Here is a 23,818-nt window from a genome sequence, read left to right as displayed (position 1 = left end):
GTCTCTTTCCCCCACAATTGGAGACGCAGGAAGTCACACTCGAGGGGCGCCCCCCTCCACCCGGAGTGTCCCTGACCCCATGCCCCACACGGCAGGAGGGTGCTGAGCTGCCCCTCGCCCCTCCACGGCCCTGCAGTGGGGGTGCAGGCTGCCCCCTGGGCTTGCCTAGCGCGTGGCTCTGCGGGCAGACGGGGCCGTGGTGTTGGGCACAGCTGCCCTCACGCCCTGCCCGGGGTCCCAGCCCGCACCAGCTCCATCTGTGAGGCCGCTCCTCCCGGACTCATTCTGTGAAGAGGCCCCCGTCCCCCCTCGCCCTGCCCAGTCCAGCATCGGGGCTCCAGGATGCTGGCCCGGTGCGGCCGCCCACGGGTCACTCGGCACTGCCCAGTCAGGGGGTCGAGGGCCAGCCACAGCTGGCGCTGCACAGGGCAGGGCCCGGTCGGCCATGCCTCCCAGGGGACCCCAGAAGACCCTCCTCTGGCGGGAGGGTGGTGCCCCCTGCGGGGCAGGAGGCGGACGGGGGCCCCACGCCTGCCCCAGCCGGCACCCAGAGGTATGCGCGGCCCCCTCTCCGGGACCACGCCCTGGCCACCTGCAGCCTTCGCCCTCTGGACGTGCGCCCCACACTGGCCTGGGGCAGCCGCGTCCCTCCGGACCGGGGCAGCGTCCTGCTCGGCCCGACTGGCTGGTCCTCTGTGGCCTCGGCTTCCAGAGCCCAGGGCAACGGGGTTACAGCCTCAGGCCCCCACCGTGGGCGCTGGGCCTCCTGGGCGTGCGCCCGGGTCTGCGGCGGTGGGAGAGGTGGGAGGGGGGCGGGGTCCAGGAGACGGCCCTGCCCAGGGCCCAGGACCAACAGGCGGGAGGGAGGAGGAGGGAGGCGGAGGTCTGGCCCACACAGGGGGCGGGTGGGGTCCAGCGACGAGGGGCCCCTGCTGGCGGGGGGCCAGGACACGGGAGGAAGCCCCGCGCCGGACCCCTGGGGCTATCCTCGAGGGGTGACCAGTGGACGGCTGGGGGGCCACGTGCCCTCCTGACTGTGGCAGGCGGGGCCCAGGTCAGTGGTCAGGCGGCGCAGTGCCCGGCCCTTAGGACACCCTGGTGCCGGCCCCCGGCCCCCGTGCTGACCCCGGTGCTGGCGGCCCCACCAGCTAGCTGGCTCGCGGGCGCCCTGCCCTCAGCCTCCTGTCCTGCTCCGGCCTGTTCCCTTCTCAACCCCCTCCCCCGCCCGCGGGCGCCCGGGACCTCCTGCCTCTGCCCCCTGACCCCGGCGACCCCGGCCTCGGCAGGTGCGGCCGCCATCCTGGAGGCAGGTATGGAATGCGGGCCCTGGCGCTGGCCCGGGGGTGGCTCAGGAAGGAAGGGGCTGGCAGTTGGCAGGGGCCTTCTGGAAGGACGGTTGGGGGTGAGCGCTTGGAATGAGAGGGGCGACAGTTGGCGGTGGCAGCTGGGCGGCAGTTGGGTCTTGGCAGGGGCGCAGGCCCGGAGGACGGTGGGGTGGGGCGCCCAGGGTTGGCAGGTAGCCCCTGGCCGGGAGGGCTCTGGAGGGAGGGCTGGGGAGGCCGGGCAACAGTGCGGGGCCAGCTGGCACCAGGCAGGGCCGAGCCAGGCCCAGCGTCCACGGCGCTGCCCCGGACTGGGCGAGTGGCCTCCGCGCTGTGGGCGGGGCGCGCTGCTGGGGGGGCCTCCCGTCCCCTAGGACCGGCGTGATGTGGAGAGAGTGGCCGGTGCCCACACCGTTGGCCCCCGCGCCCGCCCGGCCTGCCCTCAGGCTCGCCTCCTGCGGTCCAGATGGGCAGAGGCTGAGAGAGGCAGGGACAGGTTCTGGGCAGTTCCCTGGGAGGGGGCAGGACTCCAGGGCTGTTGCCATGGGAACGGCTGAGCAATGCCACTGGCTGGCGAATAAACAGGCGGGTTCCTGACCAGAGATGCGGCGAAGACGCGCAGAAACCCTGGGGTGGGTAGAAGAAGTGGGTGGGGTGAAGGCCCGGCAAGGGGGGGCCGCCCAGGAGCATGTGCGTGGGGCTTGCGACCCGACCCGCTGTCCCTCTGATCTGCCCACAGCTCCTTCGGGCTGCCCCTCCCCAAACAGGCCCGTCTGCTCTCTGGGGCGTCAGAGCCTGGGGTCCACTCCCCGCAGGGGTCAGGCGAGCCCAGCAGGCAGAGGCTGAGTACAGGGGCTGGGCCAGGACCCTCTGGGGGCCTCACCAGCCCCATGGCTGCCCGAGGCCTTCGCCCCAGACTCTGGCATCTGTGGGTGGGGTGAGGTGCTGCGGACTCCTCTCTCCAGACCCCAGACCCCGCAGGCCTGGGGTGTCCCTGAGACAGGCTCATGCTGGCCCCCGCTGCCTGCTGACCACCGCTTTGCAGGCCGTGGGCCAGGGGTCCCCCTAGCTCTCCGCCACTCTCCACCGCAGGGCCCTCGACACCCACCTGCGGGCTCCCCCGGCTCCAGAGCGGGGGCCTCGGTCAGAGCCCCGCTGAGGCCCCACCCATGCCGAGCCACTGGAGGGGACGCTCTGACGCCCAGCCTGGCGTCCACTGCCAGGAGGCTCTTCTGAGCGCAGCCCGGCCGCTGCAGGCGCTGCCGAGGGGGCCCAGCCCAGCACCCACCAGCCCGTGCAGGCCGTGCCCAGCCCCTCTCCCTTGCAGCCCTGCCGAGGCTGCTGCTGCGGGTCCCTGGGGCTGGTGGGGGGTTCAGGTGTGGCTCCCCGCACCTCTGGGGTCCCACAGGCCCGCGAGGGGGATTCAGGTGCAGCTCCCCCGGCTCTGGGGCTGCTCTTGCCTCCGCCGCTCTGGGCCGCTCGTGTCCAGCGGCCTGGCCTGCCGTTGTTTCTTGGAGCAGAAAGATGGGACTGTAGGTCCCCAATACAGGTGGGGCTGGGGCAGCCGCCACTTGTCACCAAACAGGCAAGGTGGTGGGGGGCCCTGGACCCCAGACTCGTGCAAGAGCCCAGCAAGGGCCGGGCGGGAAGCCCTAGGCTGGCAGGCAGGGACCCGGGCACAGTGGAGACGCAGGCTTGGAATGGGGTCTGGCCTCCCGGGCTGGCAGGGCAGCCCGCACCCCGGCAAGTGGGGGGCCGCTGTGGAAAATGCCCTCGGTCTCCTCAAAGGGGCACTGGCTGGTCTCCTCAAAGGGGCTCCCCCGGGCGTGGAGGCTTCCAGAGGTGCTGGAGCTTCAGCCCAGAGGGGTGTGGCCGAGAGGGCCCCCTGGAGAAGGCCAGGAGGGGCAGCAGGAGGGGCAGCAGCGCCCGGGCACAGGCAGGGAGTGGGCGAGGCGCGCACGGCCATTTCCAGGCGCCCGCGCAGAGGGGCGCGCCCAGGCCTTTGATCGCGCTGCAGCCCGCGCGCCGCGCCGAGTCCTCAGAGGCGCCCGCGCCCCGCGCCCTCCTCCACCGCGCCGGGCGCGCCGCTCCCCAGCTCCGGGCGCATCCCTGCGGCCGCGCCCCCCACCTGGCGAGGAACCCGCGGGAGGCAGGGCGCAGGGGCCCGGGCGCCTCCCCAGTGGGCCCCGCCCCCCCGCCAGGCGGCCTTGGCCCCGCGCAGCCCGGCGAGGAGCGCGCGCGCCTCCCGCCCCGCGGCCGGCGCGGGCTGGGGCCGGAGGGGCGCGGCCCGCGGCGCGGCGCGCGGGGGCGTGCGGGGCCACCCGGGCGCGCCCCTCCGGCGGGGCCCGCACCCGCGGCCGTGGCGGGAGGGCGCCGGGGCCGCCCCGCGCCGCAGAGGTGGCCGAGCCCGGCGCGGGGCTGGCGGGCGGCCCGCCCCAGGGGCGCCCCTGCCCGGGCGCGCGGGGCCCTCGACGGCGCGGCGCGCGGGGCCGGCCCGGAGCCCGCCCCGGGGGGACGCCCGTGGGGCGCCCGCCGCCGCCGCCGGAGCCGCGAAGTTCGCGGGACGCGCGCGGCGCAAGTGCGCGTCGGGGCGCGGGGCCGGCCGCGGCGCGGGGCGCGGGCGGTCCGGGGCGCCCACGCGCGGGCCACGCCGGGGCCGCCGCCCGCAGGGCCCGGGGCCGGCCCGCCCCGCGCCCCCCTCGCGCCCCCGCGCCCCTCGCGCGGCGGCCGAGCCCCGGGCAGGGCGCGAGCCGGAGCCCCCCGCGCGCCGCCCGCCGCCGCCGGCCGCGGAGCCGCTTCCCACAATGCCCCGCGCGCGCACTTCCGCCGTCCGGCGCCGCGGGGGGCGGGGGCCGAGCGACCCCCGGCGCGCCCCCCCCACGCGCCGCGCCGCGCCGGGGCCGGGGGGCGGGGCCGGCGGCGCGGCGGGGCGGGGCCCGGGGCGGCGGCCGGGCCGGGGCGCGGCGCGGGCCAATCAGCGGCGGCCGGGCGCGCGCGGGGGCGGGGTCGGGCCGCGGGCGGGGCGCGCGCGGGCGGCGGGGCCGCCGGGCTGGAGCGGGCGCGGGGGCGCGCGCCGGCCTGACGGACGGACGCTCGGACAGACGGACGGAGCGCGAGGCGAGCCGCAGCTCCCACCCGCCCGCAGCGGCGCTCCCGGCGGCGGCGGCGGATCCCGCCCGCCCGGCCGCCCGCCCGCGCCCCATGGGGTCACAGGTAAGCGGGCGGCTCATTGTCCGCGCGGCGGGGGCGCGTCGCGGCGGGCCGGGCCGGGCCGGGCCGGGCCGGGCCGGGCCGGGCCGCGGCGGGCCGGCGCCGCTCCGGCCGGGGCGCGCCCCCGCGCCCGCCGCCCGCCGCGCCCCGCCCCGCCCCGCCCCGCGGGGGCGCCCTCCCCGCGGCGATCGGCGCCCCGGCCGCGGCTGGGGGCGGCGGCCGCGCCCGGCCGGGCTTCGGCTCCCGGGCGCGCGGGGCGGGGCGGGCGGCGGGCGCGGGGCTCCCGCGGGGCGGCGGAGCGGGGGCGGCGGGGCTGCCCCGCGCCCCGGCCCGCGCTCCCGCGCGCGCCCCCCGGCCCCGGGGGTTTTCCAGCTGGCGGTTTCTGCTGCGTCAACGCCGGCCCGGGGGGCGGCCCGGGGCGTCCTGCGCCCCCCGCCCCGCGCCCGCGCCCCCCGCCCGCTCGGGAGCTGCGCCCGGACCCGCCCGCGCCGAGTTTGCCGGGAGCGGCCCGCGCTCGGCTCCCCGCGCCGCGCCGCCGCGTCTCCACCCCGGGCCGGCGGCCGGGCGCGCGGGGCGGCGCGGGGCGCGCGGGGCGCGCGGGGCGCGCGGGGCGGCCGGCGCGGGGAGGAGCGGGGTCCGCGCCGGCCGCCCTTTGTTTCTCCGTAAACAGACGCGCGGCCCGCGGGGGCGCAGCGGGCGCGGCGGGTCCCGGGCGGGCGCGCCGGGGTCCCCGCGCGGAGAGCCGGGTCGGCGGCGCGCGGCGGGCGGGCGGGCGGGCCGGCGCCTGGCGCAGCCCGGACGGGGCGAGCGCGGGGCTTTCCCGACGCCCGCGAATAAACAAAAGAAAGTTTGACGGGATGCGCCGCCCGGCAGCGCGTGGGGGGCGCCGGCTGCGCGGCCCGGCGGGCGCACCTGCGGCTCCGCGTGGGGGCGGCGGCTCCGGGCCGGCTCCGCTCCGCAGCCCCCGGGCGCAGAGGCGCGTCGGCAGCAGCCCCGGGCGGCTTCGGGGACAGCGGAGCGCGCTGCTTCTCCGGCGGGGCGGGTCTGACAGCCTCGGGGCTCGAGGTGCGAGCTCTGGGGTGCCCTGTGCTCCCCGAAGGACGCGTCGCGGTGCAGCCAGCAGAAGCTGCTGCAGGTTTCCACAGGCGCCCGAGCATCCCGTCCCCTCAAAAGCCGCGGGTTACTTTCATGTCTTTTTGGAAGGGAAGGGGGCGTGGGAGGGTCACGGTGGGGGTCCTCTGTGGGAAGTGGGGGGCTCGGAAAGGCGGGGTCCCCCGCCCGGCAGGCCCAGGAAGGGAGACCCAGGCGGCTAGGCGCACTCTCGGGTGGGCTGTCCCCCTCAGTGGACTCTGCCCAGCCCTCGGCCCGCAGCCCCTCTCGGGCTCAGCACTGGCACCCGTGGCCCCAGCCCTGTGGATGCCCCACGTCCCCACTCGGTCACCCCGGGACCCCCGGAGCTGGTGACCCCCCCAAGTTGCTGCGGCTGTCGGAGGCTCCAGAGGAAGCAGGGGCCCCGGGCGGGCGCACGGGCACCACCACCACCGTCCCGCGTGGGGCTTGCGAATTAGGGAAATTGGGCCACCTGTCCCTGCGGCCCGTGTTTCTGGGGCAGCTGCTCAGCGCCAAGCTTTGTTCTCCATCCGAGCCTGCGACCTGCCCGAGCGAGCGAGGGCGCCGCGGCCCGCTCCGCTCTCCCGCTGGCCCTTGGTGCCCAGCAGCCCAGGCTGGGGGAGGGCGGGAGGAAGGGCCAAGCGGCTGCGCCCTCTTGGCCCACTCCGGTGCTGCACCCGCCTGCCCGGCCCTCGCGTCCTGACCCGCTCGCCCCGGCTCAGAGCTCACCTGTTTAACCCTGGGCGCCAGAGAGGGTCCCCGCTGCCGCTGCCGGCCTGGCCTCAGTGTGGGGCCACCGGCCTCTGCGGAGGCCCCGAGACTTGGTGGTCTGTGAACTCGCTGCCTGGCCCTAGTCTCGGTCCCGGGTCCTCCGCCTCCCCCAGCTGGTGTGGACTGTCCAGCTGGGGCTGTGCACGCCTCCCCCAGTCCCTGCTATCCTGGCCGAAGCCCCACGTGCACACTTGGCCTCGCTGTGGTGGCAGAACATGCCCCGCAGGGCGCTCACCGGCCTCCCCTCTCCCCACGCCGCCCAGGGAGGGCCTGGCACTGGGGTCTCTGCCTCCCGCTCAGCACCTGCCGCCGCACCTTCCGGCTCTGGCTTGATTAGGGAGCAAGTAAATATTTTTCGGCGCCGTGACAGGGTTGGGAAATCGGTGGCAGCGTGGTCTGGGATAGAATCCATGTGCGGAGCTGGCCGTGGGCAGCCTCGACCCTTCAGCCTCATGGGACAGGCTCGGCCGCAGGCCACGTGCCCTTGGGGGCCTGGAGGCACCGGGGCCCGCTGGTGTGGCCGGGCGTGGGTGACGGTGCTTAAGAGAGGACGGTGAGCCCATGGCGGGGGCGGGGGGGCGTCTGGTATGAAGGGGTGGCCATGGGGGAGACCCTGCGCCGGAGCCCCAGGTCCGCAGGCTCCTTCTGGCCTCTGCTCCGCGGAGCCGGGGTCAGCGGGCAGGGCCTCGGGCCAGGCGCGGGGCCCCGGGCAGCTGCAGTCGGCTCTCCCAGCCGGGCGGCGCGTGAGTCTGGGCGAGCTGCCCCCCTCCTGCCCGGGTTCCCCTGGCTCTCTTGCCCGGTGGCCTGGAGTGCTGCCCCCGGCCCCGCGTCCTCTGCTTGTGGGCGGCGTTTCTGTCGCGTCCGTCTGCCCACGAGACTGATTTCTGAGCTGTGCTCGTGACCAGCTCGGGTGGGGTCGCTCTACCTCCCTCCAGGGGTCTGGAACTGCCCGGGAAGCAGCCTGGGGCTGGGGGCTGCCCTCCCGCCCGCCCCCTCACACTCCCTGGGGGGTGGGAAGAGGCCCCGGCACCCGGCGGCAGGCGGAGCGTCGTCAGTGCCCAGAGCTGCCCCGGAGGTGGACACGCCCTGCAGCATGGCCACCGCCCACAGGGGCGACATGCAGGCCCTGGGGGGGTCTCGGGCCAGGGCCGCCCAGCCCTGACTGCCGGGGGAGGAAACACCAGCGGTCGCCCGCCTGTGCCCGCTGCCCCCAGAGCCGCCACAGAGGGGCGTCTGGTCAGGAGCAGCTTGTGTGGCCACCAGGGCGGGAGCTAGGAGGGGCCGGCCCCTGGAAGACTAGCTGGTGTGGGGGCTGAGCCCCTGCACGGAGGAGGAGGCCCAGGGCCGGGCTGGGCGCTCACGGGGCGCTGGACGGGCGGGCCTCTGGCTGGGTGCCTCCCCGCTGGAACCTTCTCTGTTCCCATTTTCCTTGAGGCCAGCGTCCGGGCAGCGGTGTCCTTCCTTGAGGAAGTTCACGGCCGCGTGGAGCATTCGGAGGGAAGTGGAACCGCTCAGCGGCCCTCGTAGAGGGGGACCCTGCCCAACTGGCCCCCGGGAGGGAGCCCACGTCCCTGGGCAGCAGGACCTGCCCTCTCCCCGGTGGCCCGGAAACCAGCGGCCAGCTGTGGGCTGCTAGGGCGGGTCTGGCTCTGGCTGTCTGGGGTCCTCGTCCCCCAAGGACGTGGGGCGCTTGGCCCGACACACACCCGAGGCCCCAGTCTCTAAAGAAGCCCCCCCTCTGCCGTGACAACTTCGCCCTGGGCGGAGCCCTGGCCAGGGCCACGTCCTCTCCTAAAACGGACCTGCCATGTAGACCGCCGCGAGCGCAGCCCAGCCGCTTGGGCGCCAGGCCCGGGGTGGGGGTGGGGACTCCGGGCCTAGAGGGGGCTCCCGGTGAGGGGCAGGCGGGGGGCAGAGGCAGTGCCAGGCCCGGGGTACGACCTCGGGCTCCGGCCCTAGGCTCCCTGTCCTTGTCTTGTGGGTCAGCGGCACGTGGCGCGGGTGCTCTGGACCCTGTTTTCCCCAGAGCTGTGCAGTGGGCACCGGCCCAGGAGGAGAGATGCGGGGGCCGGCCTGCTGCTCAGCGAGCCGTGAAGACCCGGACGTCCTGCTTCCCTGAGCCCTCCGCCCCGAGGGCGTGCCGGGCATGGGCTTCGGGGAGTCCCCGGAGCTTCGATGAGTCCAGGGTCCGGTTCTGGGGCGCTGCTGTGCCCGCTGAGCGTGGGGGGCACCGTCGCATCTTCCACCCCGTCGGGTCTGTCTGCTCTGGGGCTGGCCTCTCTGCAGCCTCTGGAAGGTGGACTGCACCGCTGGGCCTCGGTCCTCCAGCGCCCGGTGGGCTGAGTGGGGGTGCGGACTCCACGTGCCGACTGGAGGCCCCCAGGTCCTGTGCCCCGTCGCGGCCCCGTTTGCTGCCTCTCCTCGTTGGCGCTGCTGTGCCGTGTGGACAGGAGCACCCTTGCGGGGCCCCGCTTTGCTCTGCGTGAAACGCTCATTCTCGTTTTGAAGAACTGCTTGGAAATTGTTAACAACGGGGAGAAACAGAAAAGTAAAAAATGGCGGGTCCCTGGGCACTGTGTGCTCCTGGGCAGTCACCGGACACCGGGCACACGCCCACCCTCCCGGAGGCCAGCGCCCTGCCCCGGGTGGCAGGGCTCAGCAGGCCAACCTGTGGTGGCTCCTCACTGCCGGTCTGCGCCACGGTGGGGCAGCCCCCAACGACCCCCTGCCCCTTGGTCTGCAAGGACCCCATGGACACGGTCACCGTCCTGCGCCTGGGGCCAGGCCTGGCTGGGCAGCACCGTGTGCTGTGCCTGACGTCCCCACCTGGACTAGCCTCTGCCAGCTTCGCGAGGGCGGGGGTGTGGCTGCCTCTGCGCGCGGCCCCTGTGTCCTGCCCAGGCTTCCTGCTTCAGGCCTTGGGCTGGCCGCGGCCCTGTGGTGGGCTGGCCGGCACCCCCTCCTCCAGAGCTTGCGCTTTCCAGGAGGCCTGGGGCAGGAGGAAGTGGCCATTGTGCCCCCAGAGGCCCAGGCCCCAGGAATTTCCCTTTGCTCTTCGGAGGTCAGAGTAGGGGCCTGTTTTTGGCCACTTCTTGGACCTGGGGGGTGGGAGGGGCACCTGTCTGGGTCTTGGTCACGGCGCCCCCAGCACTTCTGCAGCTCTGGGGCTACCCTCGGACCCTTCACTCTGGGGGGCTCTCAGGCCCGCTGGGAAGTTTGTGGAACACGGGTGGAGCAAGGCCTGTGTCCCTCCCCACCCCTGCCCTGTGGACCGGCCTTGGGGCATCCCGCCCTGCCCCGGTGCCCCGCCTGCACCCAATGGAGACCAGCGAGAGCTTGCGGGTCTCCCGCCCACGCTGAGCTCCGCTCGCGCCTGGCGTCTCAACCTCTGCTGGGCGCCCCGTGTCTCTGCGTCTCTAAGGGTGGAACTGCTTTGGGGGGAGTGGGGGTTTGAGAAGACAGCCTGGAGGGCCCGCCGGCCCCCACGCGCCATCAAGGGCTTTGGGGTCCTGCCTGTTCACTTCAGGGGCTGTCCTCTGAGCACGTGGGGTTCTCTTCTCTGCTCTCAGTTGCTGCATTGGGAACAACTTTGAACAAGTTAGTTTTTGGGGCTATTTCCCGGGGTGGCGCCCCACAGGTTGGGATGCAAACCTGCCTGCCCCAGCCCATAACAGCAGAGAGGGCCTGGGGCCTCCAGAGCACCCCAGGCGCCCACCCTTCCCGGCCCCTCCCTCAGGGTCTGGTCCCCGTGGCTGCCTCCGACCAGTGGCCAGCGGTGAAAGGCCTCTTAGGGGCGATTTGGGCCAGCCAGCGGCGCCAGGCGCGGTGGGCTTGGTGGTGGGCGGGCTGGAAAGACGAGGAAGGGGGTGAGGGAGCGTCTCCACCGGCCTGTCCGCTCCCCCTAAACGGCTCGGCGCCAGCCGCTGGGGTGGGAGGAATCCGGACGCACAGCGGGCGTGTCTCTGGGCGCTGTGGGCAGAGTCCCCAGGGCCATGGCCGAGTCCTCCTGGCTGAGGCCGCACCTGACTCTGAGGCAGCGTCTTTAGGGGGCTGACAAGGTCCCCTCAGTGGGGCCGGACCGGCACGAGTGTTGTCCTTGCAAGGGGGGACGCTGCGAGAGCTGACAGGAGAGGTCGGGGTGGGGGGTCCACCTGCCTCCATCCCAGAGAAGCAGGGAGGCCTGGGCGGCCTCAGGGCTGAGGCCTCAGGGCTCCGGCCGTGCAGAGCTGGGTCTGCCCTTAAGCTGCGTCAGCCCCCCCACCCTTGCACAGGGGGAGCAGGTGTGGGGTGCGCTGGGAGCGGGCTGGGGTTTCGGGGCAGAGGCCGTGGTGTCTGCTCGCCCACCTCATGGGTCTGCAGCCGCGTTTTGGTGCGTTGCTTCGGGAGGAGTCCCCTGCCCGGTCTTGGTTTGGGGTGCTTCTGGCCGGGCTCGGCCTGGGCGCAGGATGCAGTATGAGTAACTCTCATCTCCACACAGTGTCTGTAGAAGCGGCCACTCTGGGATCCCAGATGAACGACCGGACGGAAGACATGGAAATCACGTCGCACTACCGACAGCTGCTGCGGGAGCTGGACGAGCAGAGGCGGCACGGGGTGCTGTGCGACGTGAGCGTGGTGGTGGAGGGCCGGGTCTTCAAGGCCCACAAGAACGTGCTGCTGGGCAGTAGCCGCTACTTCAAGACGCTGTACTGCCAGGTGCAGAAGGCATCCGACCAGGCCACGGTCACGCACCTGGACATCGTCACTGCTCAGGGCTTCAAGGCCATCATCGACTTCATGTACTCGGCCCACCTGGCACTGACCAGCAGGAACGTCATCGAGGTGATGTCTGCAGCCAGCTTTCTGCAGATGACCGACATTGTGCAGGCCTGCCATGACTTCATCAAGGCCGCCCTGGACATCAGTATCAAGCCAGACGCCTCGGACGAGCTCTCGGAGTTCGAGCTCGGCGGCCCAGCGGGTGGCGGCGCAGACGCGCTCATCTCAGCCGTGATGGCCGGCAGGAGCATCTCCCCGTGGCTGGCTAGGCGCACCAGCCCCACCAACTCCTCCGGGGACTCGGCCATCGCCAGCTGCCACGAGGGGGGCAGCAACTATGGGAAGGACGACACGGAGCCCAAGGCCGAGGGCCCCGGCGAGGTCTCCCCACGGCCGCTGTGGCCCGGTGACCTGGGCTACGGGGCCCTGCGGGTCAAGGAGGAGCAGGCCTCGCCGCCCCACTACGCAGGGGGTGAGCTGCCCCCCCCCAGTGACGGCCTGGCCCAGAGCACCTTCCCAGAGCCGGCCCCCGGGGACGGGTGGCAGCCCACAGGCCGGAGGAAGAATCGGAAAAACAAGGAGACCGTGCGGCACATCACCCCGCAGGCCGACGAGGACAGCCGGGCCGGCTCCCCGCTGCCCCCCTTCCTCCCCGCGGCCGCGTGGCCCTTCGGCGGCGGAGACCCCAGTAAGGCTCGCGTTTGTTCCGGGTGGGGCTCAGCCTGGGGCTGCAGTGGGCGGGCCCTCTGGGATCCCTGCTCTGCAGGCGGGTGGGTGGGCGCGGGGGGCTGGGCGGGCAGGAGCCCCGGTGGGGTCGCAGCGCCTGGAAACCTGCTTTAAGGGATGAAACACTGAACCTGAGAGCGGAGCTGGCGGGCCGTGGAGCCGGGCCCCGGGGCTCGGTGCTGGTTCAGACTCCGCAGGCGCCTCCTGCCCTGGCCGCGTGTCCTCACCGGGCCTCGGGGCTGGGGTGGGGGCTCTTCCCGCTGCTGACAGCGCCCACGCGCCGCAGCTTCTCCAGGCCTGTCACAAGGGTGTTTGCTCTGGGGAAGCGCGCAGCCTGGCTTGTTGGAGGCGGGCCTCACGGCGAGGCGCCCAGGCCCGGGCCAGCGCTCCGGGCACTCTCTGGCGGGGCAGAGGCTGGTCCAGAGCAGAGCAGCTCCTTGAAGAGGGGCTGCCAGGGTGTGCGCGGCCAGCGGCGGCCGAGCGCCAGGCCAGGTGGGGCCAAGCCCTGCCCTGCCGAGGCTGGCCCGGCGGTGTGTGCGAAGGGGCTCCCCCAGGGCCCCGCCTGGACGCTGCTGGGGTGGTGGATCCGGGCGCCCCGGGTTCGCAGTGTGACGGGGCAGGAGGCCCGAGGGCCCAGGGGACGGAGGTGTGAAGACGCGTCAGACTTCACCCCGCCTTCCAGGGCAGCGGGGCTGGTGTCAGGCGTCGCCCCAACCCCGCGCAGAGCAGCGCCCGGCCGGTGCCCGGAGCCTGGGCTCCCCCAGGCAGGCGTCGGCGGCCCCGCGACAGGGCCCTGCTGGGCCGAGGCCCCGGCGGCCTCGGGTCCTCCCTCTGCCGCGGCCCTTGGACGGCCCGGGCGGGCCGGGTGCGCCCCGCGGTACCGCGCGGGCCTGTGGCGGCCCGAGGACAGGCCGGGGCGCGGCCGCCCCGCAGAGCTCCCCGCGGGCTGCTGGGCGCGCGGCCTCCCCTCGGGGCGAGGCGGAGGGGCGGCGGCGTCCCCGGCCTCTCCTCTCCCGCGGCGGCTCGCGCCCCCCCGCCCCCCCGCGGGCCGGGCTCCCGGTCCTGGGGCGCCCCTGTCCCTGCGGCGCCCCTCACTTCCAGCCGCGGGAGGCCCCGCCCACCCGCCTGATTGCGCGTTTTCCCGACCCTGCGGCTGATCGGGCCATTCCGCACCAACCGGCCCGGCCGGGCTCCCCATCGGCCCAGTCCCAAGCCGGCCGCGCGCGCGGAGGCCCCGGGCGCCGCCCTAGTGCCGGCCCTGTGCGGCCCTGCCCGGCGCCTCGCCGCCCCTGCCCGCTTGCCGGGCGCGGGCCCTCGCGCCCCACCCGCCTCTGGCCCCCGGCCCCGCCCGCGCCCCCGCGCCCCGGCCCGCTTCTCACCGGCCGGCCGAGCCGCCGTCCCCTCCGGGCCGGGCTCAGGCCTCGCAGCCAGACCCGCCCCGCGGGCGCTGGGGGGGCGCGGGGGCGCGGGGGGGGGGCGCCTGCACGGGCTCCCGCCGCCCCGCCGGGCCAGGGCCGAGGAGCCCCGGGCAACCTGGAAGCCCCCTGGTCTCCATCCGGGCGGCTTTCGCCCGAGCCGACCCGCCCTCCTTGGGGCTCGGCCGCTCCCGGCAGGGTCAGCCCCTCAGGGGACCCCTTGGCCTGGCGCCCCGGGAGCCTTCTGTGTGCGCCAGGCCTGGGCGCCGTGGGGGCCCCGCCCTGGGCTCCCGCCCACACGCGTGTCCTGCCCCGGCTTCCGCTGTCGCAGCGAGGCCACCGCCGGCACCGCAGCCTCCTGGGCTCGCCCTGTCCGCGTCCCCCAGGTGAGCCCGCGGTGAGGGCGAGGCCCGGGGCGGGCGAGCGCAGGCGAAGGGCCTTGCTGCGCGCCGACCAGGTGGCGCCTGTCCCCAGACACAGCCTCCCTGCACCCCGCACCTCCCCGCCGCCCGCCTGCCCTGCCCACCCTCGGGCGCCCCACAGACTCCCGGACTGGGTTGCCGGCCTTGGGGCCTTTGAGGCCTCACTGTCCCGCGGGCAGCGCGGGTCCAGGCAGGGGGCACCTGAGGAAAAGCTAGCAAGCACCCCACCCTCTCCGACCCCGAGCAGGGGGATTTGGGGAAATCTCAGGTCCTCAGGCCCCCAGGCCCGTGTCCGCCTGGGGCTGTGGGGTCCGCTATCCCAGTGAACCCCGCTTTGCAGCTAACACCAGACGATCTGGACGAATTGCTTAAAAATTCTCTATTTTCATGGTAAACGCTCCTCAGGTAGAGACTATAAGTGAGCGAGATTTTCAACATGCGGACACTGGCCCTTGTAGGAAGGGGGCGACACCACTGCCTGCTGTGGGCTCAACAAGGTTGGGGCCTGAGGTTGGGGTGTCTGCCGTCGCTGCGTCCTGCCCCTTCATCCTGGGGCCAGCTCTGTCCAGGGGGCGGCTGCACCCGCTGCGCATGGCCAGGCCTGGGGGCGCACTGCTTGGGGGTCCCATGTGGGAGACCAGAGCATAGGGCTCTTCCCCCAGAGAGCTCCCAGAGTCTCCTGGGGGGCGAGGACCCCAGGAAAGAAGAGCTAACAAGAAGCCGACAAGATCTGGGAGGCGGCCCCCAGCAGCAGGTGGGGTGAGGGGTGCACCTGGGGTGTCAGGGCTACCAGGGCATCAGCTGGTGCTGAGTGAGTGGGGACCAGAGTGAAGTGCCGAAGCGATGTGCGGCAGCATCGGGGCGGGGGACACATGGGGGGCAGCATCGGGGCACAGAGTGGGCAGGGGCATCTGCAGGCCTGCCCACATGCCTTCAGGGCCCCAGGACTGCTCGAAACTGAGTGCTTGGCCTCCTGGTGGACCTGACATGATTTATATTCCTGGAGAGTCAAAATGGCGCTGCTGGCATTTTCACCTTCACGTCTAAAATAAAAGTTTTGGTCCTGAACTCAGCATTTGGCCATCGGGGGGGGGGGGGAGGCCTGAAAGCCCCAACCCTGGCGTGACCCCTTTCCAGGGTGATCTGGGTGGCGCTGCGGGGTCCAGCGCCTGGCCGGTGCCCAGTCCCCTCCGGGGGCGGCGATGTTGACGTGTGTCCCCTCCCCCCAGATGCCGACCTGACTGCCCCTGAAGCCAGCAGCTCCGCCGGCCGCGGGGAGAGGGTCGAGCTCTTCGCCCACGTGGACGAGGGTCTCCTGGGAGGCGAGGCCAGCTACCTGGGCCAGACGCTGGCCCCGGAGAAGGACGAGGCGCTGCACCAGGCCTCCGCCGTGGCCAGCCTGCGGGCGGCGCTCATGAGCAAGAACAGCCTGCTGTCACTGAAGGCGGACGCGCTGGGGGAGGATAGCCCCCTGCTGCTGGAGTACCTGCCCAAGGGCGCCCACTCGCTGTCCCGTAAGTGCGGCCGCCCCACTCCTGTGCGGTGCGCCCCGTTGTCCCAGGAGCCGAGCAGGTGCGGGGGCTGGCGGGCTGGGGGCGGAGGCCCAGCCGGGAGGTCGCAGGCCTCAGAGCCGGGGTCCCAGGCGGGGCGGGGCCGGGGTGGGCGTTGCGGCTGCCCCCAGGCCGGCACGGGCAAGTGAGGGGCGCGGGGACGGCGGCCTCTGCCCCCTGTGCCCGCGGGCCCGCGCAAGGGGAGGCCAGCGCTCCGGAGTGGGCAGGGTCACGTCCGTGCTGCTGGCCACACATGCGTTTCTAGGAGCCGGTCACCGGGTGGACGGCCCGGGCACTGCCACCACCCGCGGCCGGGGCCCGGGGAGGCCCTGCACAGGCGTGGCCAGCCGGGCACCGCGTGCCCAGGGGCCGAGGGACGCTGGTGTGTGGACGCGACGTTTCCTGTGTCCCTGGATGGAGTAAAGGACAAGATGCCGACCAGCTCTGACGTCGGCTTGGAGCCGCCTTTGTTTTCATTTTCACTCTCACTTAAAGGCGGCGTCTCTGTGGCTGCAAGGCCGGTTCCTGCCGGAGCGCTGGAATCGGCCTAATAAAGGCGGAGCGGCCTGAGCAGGTGTCTTCATTGCCTGCGCGGTCTCCCGGCGGGCGGCCCCTGGCGGCAGGGTGGGTGGCCGGGAGCCCCCAGGCCCTTTCCTGCTCTAGAGCGCCCCGTTTCCAGCCAAGTCAAGTCCCAGTGGCTGGAGCGCCCGGGCAACGTGGGGGTGGTGGTTCCTCCAGGGCCCCCTCACTTCAGACGTTCATGTCAGCCCCAGGCCCGGGGTGCAGGGACAGACCAGAGACAGCATTACAGATGGGTGCCTGCTGAGGGCGGGCAGGGCGGTGGGGCGCGGCCAGCGCTGGGCTCCCGACTGGTGCGGGGTCCGGACACTTGTTCTGCGCTTCGGCAGCCACAGGTGTCCGAGAGGCCGGGGCCCTCCGGCCAGCCTGCGTGGCTGCTCTGTCACCGAGGACGCCTGGGGAGGAGCGATGATGTGTTGGGCTCGCCCTGCGTTCGGGCTCGTGCAGCTGTCAGTGCTGGGGTCGGGACAGGCGGGGAGGTGTGGGAGCCCTGCACCCTCCACCGGTGGGCATGGCCCTCGGGTTCGGCTGGCTCGGGTCTCGGGCCTCTCTCTGCCCTGCTGGTGCACATGTGCTCAGGTGAGGTCAGCCGGTGGCTGCCAGACGGTCGTGTCTTTTGGGCCTACAGTTTAATAGAACAGGCCCTGTGACGAGATGGGCTTATTTTAGAAGCGTAAGGTTAGCTTAGTAGTTGCAAAATCAATCCCTGTAATCCACCACATTCGCAGTGAAGGAGAAGACCCCCGCAGTAGTCAGCCCCGGGGTTAATGGTGACTCTGAGGCGGGGCAGGGCCGTCCATCCTTACCAAGGACACAGTCAACCCCCTGAGGGTGTTAGGTGGCTGAGAGACCCCACAGGGCCCCGCATGTAAGGAAAATGGCTTTTATTTGCAGATGACATGATCATGCATATAGAAAACCCAGAATAATGTAGAAACTGTTAGAGGCAGTGAGCAAAGGTGCCGTGCACAGCAGTCAGTGTGTCTTGTGTGCCAGAGCCAGACAACAGAAGGGAAGGTGGCACCGAGTGCAGGGAATAATCAAGCAGCTGGTGCAGACCTCCCTTCAGAAACTACTAGGAGACTAATGTCCCGCAAACTGATGTTGCGAGACGTTAACGTGGGAGAGGATGACAGACGCTGTACTATGGCCGTGGAAGAGAAGACTTGATGTAAGCTCTCGGCTCCTCCCAGGACGGTGGGGTCAGTGCAGTGCCGCGTCAGGGCCCACTGGGCTCTAGTGTGGTGGACTAGCTCCTTTGAATGTGTTTGGAGAGGCAGAGGCCCAGCATGGTGTCAGGGGCCCTGCACTTGTCTTATTTGGATATTAGGACACATGTAGCATGGAAACCAGTCATTGAGGGGCAGCTTATGCCCAGGCTCCTAGAAGCAAGAGGTGCTGCCAGGCCACTGAGGGGCACTGGGGTCAGTTGGGAGCCTGGCCAGGAGCAGCTTCCTTCAGGAAGGAACGGGAGGCAGAGCAGGCAGGCTGAGAGTGGCTGTTTGGGACACTTGCAGCTCTGGGGCACAGGGCTGATCCTGGTCCCGGGGAACATGGGCAAATGGGGTGGAACCCTGAGTGCGGGAACTGGACAGAGGTGGTCAGGGGTGGACTCACCACCTTCACAGACAGTGTCCTTATAATGTCTTGGAATTGACCAGCTGTGGAGGTCGGTCCCTGCTCTGGGCCAGCAAGGACTTTGGCCGGTGAGCTTCAGGACGTGATAAAAGGCACAAACACTAGGACAGTGGAGGTGATCTGTACGGGAAGGAGCATGGGAGCAGCGACTGACTTGAGGAGCTGTGGTGGCCACATGTCTGTGGGTCAGCAGGGGGCAGTCTTTTCAACAGTGGTTCTAAGTTATCAGCTATCCCAGGGTAGAGCTGGGCCTTGACCCCTGCAAGGAAGTTAATTTCGCCTGGGTCATGGCCTGGATGTGAAAAGCCCAGCCCCGGAAGGCCTGGGGCACTGGCCTGGGCATCGTGGCAGGAGTCCACGTAAAGCACTGTGGTGGGAGACTGGCGGGATGGACTTCACCAAGATGGTTCATTTCCTCACTAGGAAACCATTGAGAGTGAAGGTCACAGACGAGGGCAAATGCATCTGATACAGGACTCAAGTCAGAATCCATAGAACCAAAGGAAAAAAACCCACAAAGGAAAAGACACCTTATGAGCCATGGGGGAGGCTTGGGAGGACGACGTCCCTGGCTGTGGGCCGGGCAGGTGTGGGCACCCCAGCCGCCAACCTCCCCCGGGGCCGAGTGCCAGGTCCGGCCCATGGCCCACACAGGGCCCCACAGAAACAGCAGAGATGAGCTCTGTTCCCCCAAGACACACCTGAGGCACCACAGCCCCACGCCTCAGTCCAGGGCCCACCAGCTAAAGATCCACGCCGGCCCCGCCCTCTGTGACCCCAAAACAGGCCCGGCGGGCAGCTGGGAGGCCCCTGGGTGAGAGCAGCCCAAAGCCCAAGCACCCACACCAAGGGCTGCAGCAACACCGCGCCCATACACAGGGCAGAGCCCCCCGAGGACGGGGCAGTCTGGTTCTCGCTGGGCACAACCAAGAGACCTCGGGGTGCAGGAACAGCAGGGGGTTGTGCAATGGGAAACAAAGGTCGCTGTGGCCACAGGGGTGGCCCCTCACCCAGCTAGTGCCCGCCAGGAGCACAAGCAGAGCGCTGGCCAGTGGGGATGCCCCTGCCGGTCCCTGAGCGGTAGTGGTTGGGGGCGCCAGTTAACAGCTTTTGTGTGGGGTTGGACGACTCGGATAAGCAGCTCCTTGAGGCGTCAGGCTGGGCACTGGGCTCCCTCAGGCGGTGGGGAGACGCGCCCCTGCCAGGGCCACCCGGCCGCAGGCTTGGATCCTTCAGGGGGCTGCAGCCAGGCGCCCGCTGGACCAGTTTTCAGTCCCGTGGCTGGTCGGGCCATGTGGCACCAAGCAGCTCGGAGCTCGCTGGTGACTGGCCCCTCCTGGGGTCCAGCACCCCGCGGGGAAGGGCCGCTGCGGGGCGCCCCGGGGCCGCCGGCCGCAGCTGGCCCACGAGAGGCTGCGGGGCTGCTGGGCCCAGCGTGAGGCGGGGCTGCGCCCTGGGGCTCTCGGGGTCGCCCTAACTCGTCAGGTGCGTCCCTGCCTGAGCGCCCGCAGCCCGGCCGGCTCCGCCAGACGTTGCTGGCGCGAGGAGCGCGGGGCGCCGGGACCCCAGTGCGTGCCCCGGGCGTCCTGCCCCGCGGGCCTGGCCGGGCCAGCTGACCCTGGCGGGCTGCCCTTGTCTGCGGGCGCCGTCTGGCCAGGGAAGCGGCTCGGCGCGGGTGGGACCTGCCCCTGCGGGCCCGGGCGGGGCGCGTGACGGGTCGGGGAGCCGGGTGCCCGCTGTGTGCCCCGGGCCGGGCCAGCCCACCCGCCCGCCGGCGCCGAGCTCGAGTCCTCCCCGGGGTCTGCGCCCGTCGGGTCTCGGGGCGTGCGCGGCGGGGCCGGCGGGTGCGGGCGGCAGGCGCGAGGGGGCCCCCGGGAGCGGCTGGCCGGGCCCGCGGGGTGTAGGGAGGGCGGGGCCTGTCCCCAGGGCGCCCCTCGGGCTCTTGGGGTGCGCCGCCCCTTGCCCGACGGGGTCCCGCCGCGGGGCCGACGCCGTGCACCCGGGAGCCCCGGCCGCCGCCGCGGGCAGGTGCTCCGAGCACGGGGCCCCGCCGGGTGCGGTGGGCCAGGGCGGGCCCGGGGCACCTGCTGCGGCCCCGGCTCCCTGTGCCCCGAGGGCCAGGGCTCCCAGCCCGACCTCCGGAGCCGGCCTGTCTTAGGGGCGCGTTCTAAAAAGGGGGGTCGTCGGGGCCCGCGTCCCCCCGCGGGCAGCTCTGGGCCCCGCGCCGTCCGCAGGGCGCCGGCTCCTCGCCGGGCGCGGGGCGCGGGGCGCGGGGCGCGGGGCAGTGACCCGCCTGTGCCCTCGCAGTGAACGAGTTCACGGTCATCAGGAAGAAGTTCAAGTGCCCCTACTGCAGCTTCTCGGCCATGCACCAGTGCATCCTCAAGCGGCACATGCGCTCGCACACGGGCGAGCGGCCCTACCCCTGCGAGATCTGCGGGAAGAAGTTCACGCGGCGCGAGCACATGAAGCGGCACACGCTGGTGAGGGGCGGGGCCGGGGCGGGGCTGTGGGCGGGGCGGGCCGGGCGGGGCGGGGCCTGGCGGGCGGGGCGGGGCCTGGCGGGCTGGGGCGGGGCCGGGCCTGGCGGGCGGGGCGGGGCTGTGGGCGGGGCCGGGGCGCGCGGAGGCCGGGGGTGCCGACCCGGTGGTCTGGGCCGGCAGGTCTGACTCCCCCAGCGCCCAGTTCGGCCAAGCCTCGCCCCCTTCTGGCACCTCCCAGGCCCCGCTCTGCAGCGGTGGGCTCCCCGCCCGTGTGGTAGAGACCCCCCCAGACGCAGGCCCGCGTTAAATCAGACTTAGAAAAAGCCTTTCCTCGCGGGCGGGCGGGCGGGCGGGCGGGCGACTGTCCCCCTGCAGGGAGCAGCCCCGGGAAGGGCTGATAAGGGTTTTTGAAGCCAAAAATCGCACCTGGGAGTTTGCAGCTGCCGCAGCAAGCGGGGGGACAGAAGCCAGACTGTGCTGTTACCCGCAGTCCAGCGTTTCCCCACGTCCATGTTTGTTTGTGGCGGGAACCGGCCCCTATTGGCCTGGCCTGGAATTTTCCCACAGCCCTAGCTAGTCCTCCTGAGAGCGCCCAGCTTAGGCCTTGCGCGGTCGGCGACATTCCGCATTGCCCCCATTTCACATCCCCTCTCGGCGGGGGTCACACTGACACCCCAAGTTTCGTTTGGACCTGGAGGCCTGGGGGGGCCTAGCATGCTGCCCACAAAAGCCGCTCTCGCAGGCCACCAGCCGGGGTTTCTCCTGGCTCTGGCGACCTCAGCACCTCTGGGGGCTGTCACCCACGTGCAGACGGGCTGGGAGGCCGGGGTGCTACGGCTCGCCCCCAGTCCTGTCTCCTGCCCAAGACATGGGCCTGGCAGGGCTCCCCAGGCCTCAGACCAAGGAGGGGCCTCTGCCTCCTTGTGGGACAGCCCAGCTCTCAGCCCCAGAGGGCCAGGCCCTGAGAGTCCCTCTGACTCTATGTTCTGTCTACCTCCCGCCTCTCTGTCCCCACTTGCCTCCGTCCCCCACCGACCACCCTATTCCCAAACATCATTTGCCTCTGCCTGCTTGCTCCCCGCCCCCGTGTCCCTGCCTGCCTGTCCCCATAGGTCCACAGCAAGGACAAGAAGTATGTGTGCAAGCTGTGCAGCCGGGTGTTCATGTCGGCGGCCAGCGTGGGCATCCGGCACGGCTCACGGCGGCACGGGGTGTGTGCTGACTGCACGGGCCGGGGCGCGGCAGGACCCCTGGACAGTGGGGGCGCCGAGGGCTCCCCTGAGCTCTTCGCGGGTGACGGGCCCTACCTGGAGGACCCCGATGACCCACGCGGGGAGGGCGAGGAGGACCTGGGTGAGGAGGAGGAGGAGGACGGGACCAAGTGGAAGGAGGACGTGGGGCTGGCCCAGGAAGACGCACTGATGGACGACAAGGATGAGGAGGACTCCCCTGGGGGTGCCCACAGCCCCGCCGGGACCCCAGACAAGGACTTTGCCTGGATCTCTTAGGGCCGTGTCCGCCGTACCCGCCCCTTGGGGTCCCTGCCCACCAGCAGGGCAGGCTGACCCCTCTCGCAGCCCCACCTCCGGGACCCCTTTACTGTGCGCCCTCCCTGACACACACTGGCTAGTGAGCACTGGGAGGGGCTGCCTTGGTGTCTGGGTCTGGTCTGAGCACCTGGCTCAGCCCTGCCCGTCTGCAGGGCGGTGCCCGAGGGCAGGGTGACCCTGTGGCCACGTCAGGCCACCTGGTCGGGTGCCCAGGGGTCCTGAGACCTCACTCCGGGGTGCTGACTGCCAGGGGAGCCGTGGCCGGCCAGAACTGAGGCCGCCCTCCCCGCCTGTCACTGCCTGCCCCACACCCTGGTGGCCAGCAGAGCCCAGGTGCCCGTCCTAAAGGCCTGCCACCCCTGGTGCTTCCACCCCGCTGCAGAGGCCCTGCCAGGGCCAGGTGCTACCTGTCAGGGGCCAGCGGCTGCCCCCCAGGCCCACGCCACCTCAGGCTGGCTCTCTGCTGGGTGCACTTCCTCCGGCACCCGGGCCGCCTCGTGCTGCTAACGCTGGGCCCGTTACCTGCTGCTCCCCGCCCCCCGGCCACCCGTGTCCTCAGCGGTCCGAGGCCCGAGTTCACTGGTGCGACGGTGCACCTGGAGGGACGTCCTGTCATGGCCGACCTCCCCCCTGGCTGAGCCGAGTCAGGGCGACACTGCCCACCTGTTGATGGTGCCCTCCCGGGCCAGGGAAGGGAAGCCCGCAGCCGGCTGTGTGAGCGGGGCCCCCCGCGGCCCGTGCCCATGAGCCTGCTCCCACACGGGCGGCCTGGGGCCTGGCAGGAGGCCCCACGTCCACTTTAAAGAAAGCCACGTGTGCGGTGTGAGGCGCGGCGTCCGGACAGCACCGCCCTGGTTCGTGCTGACCCCCCGCCGCTGGGCTCTGGGAGGTGGGCCACGCGCTGGACACGCTCGCCCGGCTCTGGCCAGTGAGGACCCCGGTCCCTGCCCCCCCCCCAGCCCTTTTCTAAACAGACTTTGGTAGACGCGCTGCTGACCGGACCTCTGCTCCCGGGCCTCCGGCTTGGAGCTCGCGCCTCTCAGGCCGTCCTGCCCGCGCCCGGGCGTCTCGCTGTCTCCGACCCCCGGCTCCTCCCCACTCCAGGCCACCCAGGTTAACCTTTTGGGGGTCGCTGTTAGTGCCACAGGGGCGTCTCTTCCTCAAGCCGGCCTGCGCGGGGGCCGCGTCCCGCCCGCGCCCTCCGCTGCGCCACCTCGCCCGCCCTGGGGTCCGGCTGGGGGCCTCGCACCACGGCTGGGCCTGCGGGGGCGCGGTGAACGGAGGGCTTTTTTATGTGACTGATTTTTTTTTAAATCGATGCTTAATAAATATTTTTTTACGAAGAGGAAAGTGTAGATTACCTGTCACATTTTGTACTGTTGCGTGTCTGCATCTTGGCGTCTGTAGCCCGAAGCGGAGGGGACGTCCCGGGGTCCTCCCGGCGGTGGCCTGCGCGCCGGGGCCTGTCGTCCCCGCTGGGCTCCGGGAGGTGACTCGGGACCCTGCTGCTCCCCAACTTTGTACACCTTCGTTTTTAAAAAGAAAACCGAGAAACTGGAACTCTGCTGTCGGGGAAGGCGGCACCTCGCAGCCCCGCGGCACCGGCTCGCCAGGGAAGCCGCCTCCGCGCCGCCGCCTGCTGCTGGTGGGGTGCTCCGCGTGCTTCCCTCGCTTATTTATTTTCTCAACAGGCTTTCAAGCTGTCGGCAGACGAGGCAGTGTCCGAGACTGTGGATTTTTCCTGGGAATAATCGATATTATATTGACTTTATATTAATGATTATACGCCTGTGTTTGTATTGGAGATGTGTTTAATATTGGGGGTCATTTGGGGGTTCACGGCTCTCCTGTCCGCTTCTCTGTAGGCACGGGGTGGAGACCGCCGGCCCCACTGGTGCCCGTTCTGGCTGCGGGGCTGGCTTAGACACTCGGCAAAGCGACCACTTCAATAAAGCGGAGACTCCAGCTTGCGTGCGGCCTGTGTGTTTTCCGCGGACAGGGCCTCGGGGCCGCCGGGTGCCCCGGCCCTCGGTGGCCTGTCGCCGGCTTCCTGCTTCCCGCGTCCTCCCCCACAGAAGACAGACACAGCATCTGGAAAATCCATCAACCTTTGCTATTCCTCTTCGCCTGGGGCAGCCCAGATGAGACCCCTGAGCTCGCGACGGGGCTCGAGGGAAGTGAGGCAAGGTGGGCACGGAAGAGGGTGCAGAAGCCCCGCCTGGCCCAAGAGCACCCTCGACGAGGCCGCGGCCTGGCAGGCAGAAGGGTGGCCACCTGGGGGGAC

General features: G+C 71.8%; 1 protein-coding gene across 8 annotated transcripts; it reads left to right on the top strand.

Annotated features, from left to right (window-relative positions):
• The first annotated feature begins 1,298 nt into the window (after nt 1-1,298).
• On the top strand, nt 1,299-23,525 carry ZBTB46 (zinc finger and BTB domain containing 46). Of its 8 annotated transcripts, none has more exons than XM_054698713.1 (5): nt 1,299-1,310; nt 10,891-11,859; nt 14,964-15,248; nt 19,809-19,984; nt 21,097-23,268. In XM_054698713.1, exons 2-5 carry the CDS (start codon nt 10,923-10,925, stop codon nt 21,490-21,492), a joined length of 1,794 nt encoding a protein of 597 aa, XP_054554688.1. In that variant the 5' UTR covers nt 1,299-1,310; nt 10,891-10,922; the 3' UTR covers nt 21,493-23,268. The 8 variants fall into 8 exon arrangements, with proteins under 8 accessions (XP_054554688.1, XP_054554692.1, XP_054554699.1 ...); XM_054698717.1 differs by lacking the exon at nt 1,299-1,310 and adding an exon at nt 1,385-1,402; XM_054698724.1 differs by lacking the exon at nt 1,299-1,310 and adding an exon at nt 1,812-1,954.
• Nucleotides 23,526-23,818: the final 293 nt, after the last annotated feature.

This window comes from Talpa occidentalis, unplaced genomic scaffold, assembly GCF_014898055.3.
Source record: "Talpa occidentalis isolate TD23 unplaced genomic scaffold, MPIMG_talOcc4v2.1 talOcc4.10, whole genome shotgun sequence".
NCBI classification, from domain to species: Eukaryota; Metazoa; Chordata; class Mammalia; order Eulipotyphla; family Talpidae; genus Talpa; species Talpa occidentalis.
This window is presented reverse-complemented; position numbering and strand designations above follow the sequence as displayed.

Excerpts from the sequence above, each read along its gene's own strand:
- ZBTB46 (XM_037501411.2), top strand. The coding sequence starts at position 10,761 with ATGGGTCTGCAGCCGCGTTTTGGTGCGTTGCTTCGGGAGGAGTCCCCT. Across the intron at positions 11,860-14,963 it reads CTTCGGCGGCGGAGACCCCA|ATGCCGACCTGACTGCCCCT; the intron begins GTAAGGCTCGCG and ends CCCTCCCCCCAG. Across the intron at positions 15,249-19,808 it reads GGGCGCCCACTCGCTGTCCC|TGAACGAGTTCACGGTCATC; the intron begins GTAAGTGCGGCC and ends GTGCCCTCGCAG.